Below are 11,626 nucleotides of genomic sequence, written 5' to 3'. Positions count from 1 at the left end.
ATGTTTTTAAAAAAGAAAAAAGAAAAAGAGGATTGAGAGATGATAGATATGAAAATAGTTGTGAAAATTTATAAAGCTAATTAGTAATTGCATAGACTTTTCCTTCAATCAAAAGTTTTGAATCTTTATTTATTTATTTAAAAAACATGTTACTTTATACGACAATAAATTTAATATTTTATGTTTTTTTTTTTGGTCAAGCATAAATTATTAGTACCAAACTTTCGTGGACATTATACTTTATGATGATTTTCATGACTTTTTAATTAGGCCTCTTTTTTTCGTTTATGAGTTTTATTTCGGAAATATATGACAATAAGTTGGAAGAATAATTCTACACCTTTGCTATATTTAAGCCCACAAACCCAATGCGAACCCAAGGCCCATATTTAATCTACGCCGTATGAGTGTAAATATACGATGAAATTGTGTTTATACGTACAGAGAAAAAATACGAACGGGAAAACGTATCTGAACCGTCCACCGACTCCTGGGATGGGATGGACCCTGGATGGATGGGGATCTGTGTAAAATCATGCGGGTCCCACGTGAATAAAGGACTGCAATGAATGTACGTTTCACTTTTTTCTGTGGTGCTTTTACTGCTGCATCTTCTTATTTTATTCTTTTATTTTTCAAACTAAACATAGTAAATGACGTAATACCAAATTACTTAACAACAAATAAATAATAATAAAAAAAGCATACGTGTGGCTTTCTTTTTTTATTTTTTTCTTTTTAATAAGGGCTAATTGTATGTAATTACAAAGCCCTATATCCTCGAAGTTTCCTACTTACCCAACAAAAAATAAATTAAGAAAAATGTTTTTATATTTTTGAAAAAAAAAAGATTATATATCACGCTAGCTACCTCCACAAGTTCCAAAAAATTCCAAGTGTAAGGAATAAACAAATATATGATATTTAAAAAAATATATTTATTATAATAATGTGTTTTTAAATTACCTTTTTCTTCTCCTCGGTAAACGCTATAAGTAGATATGTTCACGTGGACACAGTGTTGGCCCGTTGGGGGTATTTGCGTCACTCTCCGAAATTTTATATTCAATTGTTCGGTGAATTTAATTTTTTTTAAAATGGAATTAAAAGTTAATTCCAATATTCAATATCTAGTTGCTTCAATTAAGGAAGGCAATGAAGTGAAGTGGGTACTAAACAAGCTCTTCCAAAAGAGAAAAAAACTCTAATGATTAAATATTGAGACAACAATCAAGAATTTTGATGTGCTTCCTGTCCACATACATTTTTTCTTTTGTCTTGGTGACTTGGCCAATTTGCTCTCCATTCTATTTGATTGATTTTTACAAATGCTTATTCAAGCATTTAGGACTGTCACGTTATATTATTATATCGTATTTTTTTTTTTATACTAACGATATTGAGGGATAAGAATCGAATCTGGGACTTCATATACATAAATAAATGCTCTTAACCACATATAACATTAACATGTTGTGTTGTGCTGTCTATATATTTTTTTTTATATCTGCAAATAAAAATTAGGTCATTTGACAAATACAATGTATTTGTCCCTTTACATTCAACTTCGATCCGTTTTTTATGTGCCTATTTATCCTCCAATTTTCAAAACCAAAACCTAAACTAAACCCATTACCCCCTCAATTAACACGTGTTATGTTTCTAGATGAGTTTTCTTTTTATTGGCTTCTTCCTTCAAAATTAACACATGGTTGAGCCCTAGCCCTAGGTCATTTAATTCCCACTCCTATTATTCTCTAGCTCTCTTGGTCTCTTTCTTCTCAATCCTCAATTAACAGATGTGATTAAAGTTCTCACAAAATGTACAAAATTGCAAATTTTGGACTAATTAGCTTGGACTCATCTACTAATTTTTGGACTAATTGCAATTTCTTTTAATTTCCATGTAAAATGCATGGAGAATCAAAGAAACTTTATGTCTCATTTTGAAAGTTCGTCTTAGCCCTCGAAATCTCCGGTCCGGACTGATCCTTTAAAAAATTTCTTAACAAAATTCGCACTGAATGTCACTGGACTAAATGATGAAATTTGAATAAGCACAATTTCAAACTCAGTATGTTTCTAGTTCCCTCCATTTCCCCTGGTGTTCTCTATCAATTAGCAATTAGCGCAGTTTAGGCTATAAATCCACATCTCTATAAATAGTTCGCTAATCACTTTTCATTAAGCCAAACAGACCATTTCTTCCATTTTAGCCTTTTCCAAGCTTAAAATTACACACACAAATCCACTCATCTACTGTTCAATGTCGTCTTCTTCACCATCGCAGCCGGATCTTCAGCTCCAACTTCAACCGGAGACCGAGTCTCAGATGTCATCTATCGTCTACGGTTAGTTCATTCCTCCCTCGCACAATTTCATTGTCATTTGCGATTCCTTAGAGCGGTTTGGTTTGAGGTTTTGAGATTTTTGAGCGCCGATGAAAACTATTTGATTTGAAGAAAATTTGGATCAAATCGTGCAGAGATTTCACAACAAGTCCAGGGCGCAATGGAGAACATGTTGAAGATGATGAGGTTAGTTTTCAAACGCTTTTCAATTTTGATTTTAATTTCAAGGAGCTGTTTGATCGCTCTGCATATTATGAAGTTCTGATGGCGATCTGTTTTTTTTTCTTTTTGTAGCGAAATTGATGAGAACTCTGGCGGAATAACCGAAGAGATAGAGAAGTGCAAAGAGCAGGGTCTTGAGAAGAAGAGAGGCTTAGAGGAAGCCAAAGAACAAGTTGAGAAAGCTGCTTATGCCGTTTTAGAGATGCTCAACAACAGAGCATAGAATGTAGGTGCTGTAAGTTCTTCTTCCAATCTTCGTCTTTGACATGAGTTACGCTATAGAATTTCATTGATAAGGTGACTGAAACTGATTAGTGATCATTCATACATCATTTTCATGTTCATGTTCAAAAGATAAACAAGTGATCGTTGTCTCTTAATGCGTCTAATTCTTCGACCTGTGAGCCGTCCGCCATCACAACTGTGCTTCCTCTTTTTCCCAACTTTTTCTCTGCATTCACAAAAACAAAAAACAAAAATGCTATCATTGATGATCTTCTTTTATGCATGAACTTGAATGGCAGCCCAGTAACTCAATTCTGAGATGATTCTCATATTATTATATATATATATATATATATATTCTGTATTGTTTGGCAATGTGTGAAATCATTGAACTCTCTGCCCTTCTAGGGGCGGATTTTAGATTCTCATTAGTTCAAATTTGTAATAGCCACTTATCATCCAAGACCATCTTACAGTATTTTGGAATTGGTTAGCTTAGTCTTCAACAAATCTCTTGGTATTGTTTTAGAAAAGAAGCATTAGTAAAAGAAGAGTTTTTTAGAGGTATTTGGTATTACCTGCTAATCTCAGAAGGTCTTCCATTGATTCAGGCAAATGAATGAGTTTTCCATTCGTGTCACCTGCATCTGGATGATGTCCATGAATTATCACTCTTAGGGTGATTGCCCCTAGAGTAGAAGTTTTGTTTGTTTCTGTACAAAGGATAGCAAACCTATTAATATATACAATGATTGAATTTAATAGTAAGTGAACATGGCACAAATTCTATTACCTTCCATATTTGCATCTCCATGGAAATTCACCAGCTCATTATATTGAGCATTCTCATTTGGTTGTATATGCTGCAAAGAAAATGTAGTCATCATCATTAGCATGAACTGAAACTACTCAGTACTGGCTTTTACATTGGTGAGAATTAATAATATTTTCTTCGATAAACAAATACCTTGTGAAATACAATTCAAGCTAAGGAAAAGCAAGATCAGTAGACTTAGATTTACAGTCCAAGTATTCTGTTAAAAAGGGAGATGTGTACCTCTATATTCAGTTCATCCAGCAATTCTGTTAGAAATGGGATTTCTTGTAGCATCTCTTGTTTTAAGTCTTTCAAGTGCTGAGAAGAAAAGAGTCAGTGTAAACAAATGCCTATGCATGATAGGGTTAGTTATATATCTTAAAAGAAGGAAATGAGAGCAATGGATATTCAGGTTACAATACAAAGCTACATTTGCTAGCTGATATACTCTTACTTAAGTTATAAGGTGGTATTGTTTAAGAAATTTCTAAAAGGTTGTATAACAATGTTCTGATAATAATGAGGGGACAAATGAGATAAATAATGTTACGAACCTGAATGAAGTTTTTGATCATTATCATCCCGTCTTCATTCTGTGGCTGTACCATTTCCTTGAAATGATGATGGCTTATCCGGATAACCTGAGAAAGCTTTTTTGTTCTCACCGTAAAAGGTTGGGGGGTATTGAAAAATACTCCAATCTCTCCTACCAAGTCTGCAGATCCTAGTTTTGACAAAAACTGAAAAATACAAGCTAGTTTAATCAGGAAAATATATATAAGAAAAGGGTTCAGATAATTAATTCTGCGCATCTGCTTCTCACTGTCAACATTGTTGTAGTAGCTTGTCTCTGTGATAGAACCCTTAAATCTTCCGAGAGTTGATTCATACGTCACCAGTTAGTTTGTTTTACATGTTAGGAATCTCCCAATTGACATTCTTTTTTCCCTTAAAGGTGGGAGAAGAGATAGATATTTCATGGTTTCTGCTTTACCATACCTGTGATTCTGTATTTCAACTCCATATGTATGCCATCCTTTTAATTGTAGAGGAAGTCTGATACCATTTTTAAATGACAACAATCTCCTTTCCTGAATATGGTTTAAAGTTGATATTTCGATAATCGTTGTTCATTTGCCTCTGCAGGTTATTGGAAGCTTAACAGACATAACTCAATTTGTGTATAGAGAGACACACATTGGGAGCTGTTAGCAGTCTGAGATACTACTTAAGTGAATTTAGTTCAAAATACATGCTTAAGTCATCTGACTATCGGTTTTTTCTTAATTTGATTCTTGGTTTTGACATCCTACAATGCCAAGAGGTGCGCTTTGTTCATAGCTAGCCACTCTATCGCTGCGTTATAACATAGCCCTTATCTTGCATTGCATGTTTACTACCTTACGATAAGTTCTTAAACTCTTGGGTCTTTTGTGTTTACCCGGAGATTACTTCTTCATGTTGAGAAATTACAGTTAAAATACCACATAGGAACATACACCCAGTTTCTGTATGAAAGAGGCAACTTACCATCCCCACCGTTTGTTATTGGGGACCTTGAGAGCCGGTAAATTGCATCTTCCATACAGGAGAGGTTATGGACCCCGAAATAGTGTATTGAATAGATCATAATGAAGTGTTTAAAGATACCTGTTCTGTGCCGTTCTTGTATGTCAGCACATCCTGCAGTTTCAAAAATGATGTGCAATTAAATTACGTTTCTTGTGTATATAGGATGAGAGAGAGAGAGAGAGAGAGAGAGAGAGAGAGAGAGAGAGTATACCAAAGCTCCAAATACTAAAATGTAGAAATCTGTTGGAATTTCATTTTGTAAGATGATGTCAAATTTGGGTGGAAAATATTCTGCTTTCATCTCCGACGCCTGCAATGACAATGTCTCTGGTAAATTGGCAAAACAAAATCCTATTATGGGTTAAGATTCAGGGGGAAGAAAATGTTTATACCAATTGAACAGTGAGGTGCTCAGAGACTCCTTTGAATAGGTAAGTTTTCTCGACGGTTCTGCGGAAGAGATGCTGGGAAATGCTGGATCTGATTGCTTTCGGAAGGTCTTCTAGCACTTCTTCTTGCTGTAACTCTGCTGTCTTGAACTTGAGTTGCATGTGTGCCAGCATTTGCTCTTTCAAGCCTTCTGGGAGCCTGTTCTTCCTTGCGTATCTGAATATTTCATTGATTGCATCCCTCTATATACAAACCATAATTCAACAGAATATACAATTAGTCACCTAAGTTAGTCTTGACCATCGAATCTCTCGTTTATTTAACTGAAATGCTAGTGCTAATCATTCATGTATAGGTAATTTGGAGAGTTGATGGTCATGGTGAGTTTCACACGCATCAACAGTTCAGAATGAGTAAAATTTACCATGAATAAGGTTCGGACAGCGCTATGGACGACGAGATTGGTCATGTTTCCAACCAAATAGGCAAAGAGGCCAATGTTGAATAGCATATAGAAGATGCTGAAGATCTTCTCCCCAGAGTTGACTGCATGCAAGTCGCCATATCCAACGGTGGTGAGGGTGACAGTGGCCCAGTAGATGGAATAGGTGTAACACAACCAGATGCTTTGGTGCTCGAAGTCATTGACTTGTGTTCCAATCCATGTATTCGATAATGTTTTGTGACGGGTGGCCATCCAAAAGTAGAAGCAACCTGCTGAGTGCACCGCAAATAGTGTAACCTGTGCTCATGCATGGGAAAGGAGAGGTTAAGTATGAAACCCGTTACAATTGATCTAACATCCTATCCTATGTTGTCATACTATTAATCAAGACTGTTGATAATTTGAAATCCGGTTTAAATGTGCGATCAACGTAACATATTGGATATCAAATTGTATCAAATAAAGAGAAATGTGCGGTCAACATAACATCTTTGATATCTAACTGTGTCGAACGAAACAGAGCTCAAATAGTAAAATTTGGTGAGTGGAATGATGGAGGAGTGGTGAAGGGAAACTACTTACACAAATGAGTTTGATGTATCTTATCCAAAAGTAACTAAAGCGTGTGTCTTTCTCTAGCCTGCAGGAAATTAATTAAGAGATTAATTCTTGATTAGGATCTAAAATCAAATATGAATTACGTGTGATTAATACATTATGTAGCTAGTTAGGTACCTTTTGAAGAGTTCACTGACGCGCCTAAGACGCCAGAGACGAAGCAAATTGAGGAAGCCAAAGACCTGGGCATAGTGCGAATTGCCAGTAAACATTCTGTATATGAGCTGAAATGGTAGAGTTGAGGCTACGTCCATTGCAAAATATATGCTTGTCACATACCTGTAACCAACAAAGAGGAGATTGTACTACCATCATCATCATTTCTAATTATCTTTGGTAATTGTTAATTAATTCCTCGTTACATATTTTCCAGTATCAACATCACAATGTTGCGTGGTGTTATAAATTCATTAATATTTTAATACGTGTATTATTAATACTTTATCATCATAGGTCCATCAAATATCAATTATATCGTCCATTGATTTAATAACACTATGTAATGATGTCATACTCAAAAATTTCCATCGTGATAGAAAATAGGCCAAGGCCAATTTTGGACAAAAAGGAAAAATTAGAATAAAAGGGGCTGGGCCAAATGGTGCTTTGGATTTTTATGGGCTGCCTGTTCACATGCTAACTGAATCTTATCACGGGTCGCAAGGCTATGGCCTATAATGGGATATAGGGCTAGGCTACCCAAGGGACAATTTTGTTTTTTGTTTTCTTGTAAAAGCATCAAACGGGGCCCAAAGCAAAACGTATTAGGTTAGGGAGGGTAATTGTTAATTGGGAGATTCACTGTTATACCAAATATAGGGGCCTAAATTTTTTTTAAAAAAATTCATATATGAAATGAACTTCGGAAACACATCCAAAGTCCATTTACAACATAACAAAGAGGCTTTTAATTTCTTTTAAATTACAAAACTGCTATCGATTTCTTAAAACAAGCCAAATCCCAAAACCTCATAAAAAACCTCAAAACACTCAATAAGGCATCAAAGTAATTTAATAATCAAAATTAAATTCAATAGAGTCAGTTGTCATTTTTTTGGGTTTTTTATATATATTTGTTTATAGAAATTAAATAGTGGAGGGTTTATCTATATTATTAATGCTAAGAATTGGTATGTAACTAAATATCTCTTGTTAATATGGCAATCATTAATTAACACAAACATAAAAATGGCACGACTTTCTAATAACATTAAGTAAACCAATTTTGACACAACAAATAAGTTTGTCTATAAACTTCCCATTTGTGTTATGTCTTAATCTCATATGTTTTGAAACCATGATTTACATTAATTTGTTTCCATTTGTTTCAACTTTTTAAGAATATAATTTTCCTTCCAAATCTCTCATTAATTTGGATCAGTGGATTTAAGCTCAAATTAAAAAAAAAACTTTGCATATTAGTATCCACTTAAATCCAAAATCACGTCTTCTTCTATATCATGTTATAAATGGTATCCAATTTTTCTGTTGATTCTTTCCTTAAACTGTAATTTCTGTTTGAGTAAAATGCATTTTTGGTCATTGAGTTTTGCATCAATTTGATCAATGTATTTACTTTTGAAATCGTGACAAAATACAGTAACCAAAAATGCATTTTACCCTTAATGTCTTACCTATTATAACTTTTTTTTTTGGGAAAGTCTGTGGGACAACGCCAAGAACAGTTTAAAAGAGAGCAATCAATTTGGAGACAAATGGGAGCAAATTCAGGAGAGATATATGCATCATACCTCAAAGCAATTTTCTTGTGATCAAGCACCAAAAGGTAAGTTGACTTGTCCAAGTAAGCCACGAAGAACGTTAGGACTATATCAACGGCGAAGAACGCATCCACCACCAAATCAACGGGCATGAGAGACCCCATTGCCACTTTCTTGAAGGCTAGCTCAAATGGCGACGCCCATGCTGAGTATATCACCAGTAACACCAAGAACGCCTGCCACCACCTGCATCACATTCAAACATACACATCGAATGATCTTTTGCCAGACTCTGAATATATATATATATATATATATATCTCGACACGCACGTTGTCAGACAGTGAATATATGTCTCAAGATGCGTTGTCAGATTGTGAATTTGAACAAACTGAGTATATGATAACTGTCTGATAACAGAAAACGATACTTTACCGGTATCTCCTGTCGTAGGGAGCAATTACAAATTTCTTGAGTTGCAAGTGCCCTACATCGACCACAGTACCAAAAGCCGGTAAGATGCTGCTTGAGACCGAGGCCAAATTCCTGATTTCCCCGCTGGACCGCCTTCGGAACAGCAAAGGGAGCGGCGAGGTTGTCCACGACGTCATTGTTGAGAGAGAGAGTGAGAGAGAGAGAGAGAGAGAGAGGGAAGGGGAGGCTCTTGCCTCTTGTTTATGCAAGTCTACGATCTCATTGAATTAGAATAATAATATAGCCGTGTATAGCTTCTAATATTTTGTGCAAGTGTTAGGGCTAATTATTATATAATAGGGGAAAGGTGGTAGATAGCTATCAAACCATCTTATATTATTCATAATTCGGGTGAAGATATTTAGGGAATTAATTGTATCACATTCCTTTGCTGAAGTCAAATCCTATAAACTAGGTAGTGTCGTCTTAATGTCTTGTCTTATTTTGTCAATTCGCACCGTCTTCATAACTTTCTATATTGGGTATTTGTACCATTGGATATGTTATTTTATTTATTTATTTATTTATTTTATATCAACAATATTTGGAGAGTGGGAATCAAATACAATAAAAGAATTATGATAAAATATTGAGATACAGTTGCGTCGTATAATATCCGTTTACGTGTTACAATATCAATAAATATCAAAATTAAGATTTTTCACTCTTAATATATATATATATATATATATTTGTAGGGCCTATTCCGTATTGTATTTCAAAGATCATTTATACAAAAAATCATTTGAATCCAATATCGTTTGACCACTCAATGATTTTGTAGGACACAATTGGATGTTGAAACGGTTTCTGATTTATATAATTTTTTGCAAGGATGATCTATAAATATAGACTCAATGTGGGGGTCTTTTTGTTCCAGCAGCCAGACGAATGGGCTTGGGCTGCTGTAAAGGATGAGCAGATGTGTGAAATTGCCCCCTTTGTGTCCGAGTTCGAAGATTAAGCCCCAAAGATGTCTCGAAAGGGTGATGACGCCTTAGGAAACTCTTTGGTTACCTTCACCAATGAAAACAACAAAAAATTACAGATAAATCTTCTAGCTTTGCATGAGAAGATTATGGCGTGGGAGAAAAATTATCATGGGTTTAGCACTTGAGGAGAGAGAGCTGTGAGTTCCTATGAGAGACAGAGGTTTTAAGGGAAAGAGAAAGGGATTCTAAGGAGGTTTGATGAAGGGGGAGAAGGATGGTGAAGAATTGTGGGTAATCTTAGCAGTTTCCGGCAGCTTGACGGTGACTCTGTCAAAGCTATGCCAATCTGCCAGAACAGGGGAAATAGGGGAAATAGGCAAGCATAGCACGAAAATTTGCTGGGTTTGCATGTGAGAGAGGAAGCTTGCTCTCTGAAGGTTGTGGGTTGTGTTGTGTTGGGTAGAAGAGGCCCTATTTATAGTTGCTGAGGTTTGTTCTTCTCCAAGAAACCCTAATGGTTTCTTCCCAATCTAGCTAAGCTTTCCTCTCCCTTTTTCTCCTCTTTCTTGACTTACTTTTTGGTGGCAAAGTCAGCCCTGCCCAATCCCACAAAATTAGAGATTTTTGGGAGCTGCTTCAGAGGGGAGCTTCCATTTTCACCAATCTTCTTTCTCTTCTTTCTTCCTCTTTCCATGGCCAAATCTGATGAATGAAAGAAAATGGGTATGCCTGCTGGTTTGAAAAGTGGCATCCTTGCCTGTGCGCCAATATCCCTTGGTCCTTTGAATGCCTTTGCTGGAAATTTGTTCCCCCATCACGTGCTGAAGCTTCCAGTAGTTCTGCATACATGGACACCTTTGCTCCTTTTCGTAGCTTTTGTTTTCACCCAAGTGCTGAGGCTCATGCTGACTTTTATGCTAATTGTATGGGCTTATTGAGACAACAATATGACTTGTCAAATAAATGGGCTAAGCTTATCAAGTGTTGGGGCATCTTGGTTGTAGTAATGGGCTATCTTTTTGGTTGAGATATTTTAATTGGGGCAATGAGCTATTTTTCTCTCTTGTGCTTACCCACGTTTGGGCCTAAGAAATGGGCTTGAGTCCCGAGGCCCCCAAGCGACCCGAGACTTCCATTTCTCGATCCATCGATAGGCCCCATGACAACTCATTACCATCCATACAACAACCCACTCAAGCAAGCCTCGGGCATTCGAGTGGCTTGGGCCCACTTAAGCTTTTAGTGCGATTGTGTGTGAAATAATAATTTCCCGCTTGGCATGGCATGTCGCTTGGCATGGCATGTCGTTTGGCATGCTTTTAATTATGACGCTTGATAGGATAATTGGCATGGATTTGCAGAGCTAAATGCATCTTTATAATTTTAATCTCAATTTCTAGCATGACATATTTTTATTTGGCATGGCATGCAGGGTGTGGCTTGTGTATGGCAGACTTTCGTGTACTCCAAATTGGGTCTTTTTTCAATAATATATCGTTTTGGGCTAGGAATTTATTCGGGCCCAACCATGAATTTTTTGGGCCTCAACACTAAAAAAATAGATGATTTGGATAGTTGAATTTTTTTTCATAGAAAACTTGATATAGATCCAAATTTTTATTAAGGAATTGGGTTTAATTTTCAAATTTGGTGACTTTGATCCAAGTCCTTTAATTTTTGTACCACATAGGATTACATTCATTTTTTAATATTTTCTTATGTAATCTTCTTTTTTATTATTTTTAAAATCATTTTTTGTTACAATGTTGCCATTTATGACTTGAATCAAGTAATAGTTATTTATGTTATAATAATTAGTCATTTTTTTTAGGTAACATACAATTTTATTTGTCTATTTT

At 35.6% G+C, this 11,626-nt stretch overlaps 2 protein-coding genes across 4 annotated transcripts; one reads left to right on the top strand and one right to left on the bottom strand.

Annotated features, from left to right (window-relative positions):
* Positions 1 to 1,833: 1,833 nt before the first annotated feature.
* Positions 1,834 to 5,069, top strand: LOC110766313 (polyamine-modulated factor 1-binding protein). Of its 3 annotated transcripts, none has more exons than XM_021969616.2 (4): positions 1,834 to 2,351; positions 2,486 to 2,537; positions 2,646 to 2,803; positions 4,762 to 5,069. In XM_021969616.2, the coding sequence occupies exons 1-3, from the start codon at positions 2,267 to 2,269 to the stop codon at positions 2,794 to 2,796; spliced, it is 288 nt and encodes a 95-aa protein (XP_021825308.1). In that variant the 5' UTR covers positions 1,834 to 2,266; the 3' UTR covers positions 2,797 to 2,803; positions 4,762 to 5,069. The 3 variants fall into 3 exon arrangements, with proteins under 3 accessions (XP_021825308.1, XP_021825309.1, XP_021825307.1); XM_021969617.2 differs by having other exon boundaries at positions 1,835 to 2,351; positions 2,646 to 2,799; XM_021969615.2 differs by having other exon boundaries at positions 1,841 to 2,351; positions 2,646 to 2,808.
* Positions 2,828 to 9,145, bottom strand: KAT3 (potassium channel protein). The gene is made up of 13 exons (XM_088247006.1): positions 8,797 to 9,145; positions 8,392 to 8,607; positions 6,758 to 6,919; positions 6,605 to 6,662; positions 6,002 to 6,319; positions 5,580 to 5,819; positions 5,399 to 5,497; positions 5,266 to 5,298; positions 4,170 to 4,355; positions 3,856 to 3,933; positions 3,592 to 3,661; positions 3,377 to 3,511; positions 2,828 to 3,024 (listed from the first exon to the last, which is right to left on the bottom strand). Exons 1-13 carry the CDS (start codon positions 8,970 to 8,972, stop codon positions 2,921 to 2,923), a joined length of 1,875 nt encoding a protein of 624 aa, XP_088103132.1. The 5' UTR covers positions 8,973 to 9,145; the 3' UTR covers positions 2,828 to 2,920.
* Between the last annotated feature and the right edge of the window lie 2,481 nt (positions 9,146 to 11,626).

The sequence above is a fragment of the Prunus avium genome, chromosome 1 (assembly GCF_965620075.1).
Source record: "Prunus avium chromosome 1, drPruAviu1.hap1.1, whole genome shotgun sequence".
NCBI classification, from domain to species: Eukaryota; Viridiplantae; Streptophyta; class Magnoliopsida; order Rosales; family Rosaceae; genus Prunus; species Prunus avium.
The sequence above is the reverse complement of the archived record's forward strand: the minus strand, read 5'-3'. Positions and strand labels throughout refer to the sequence as shown.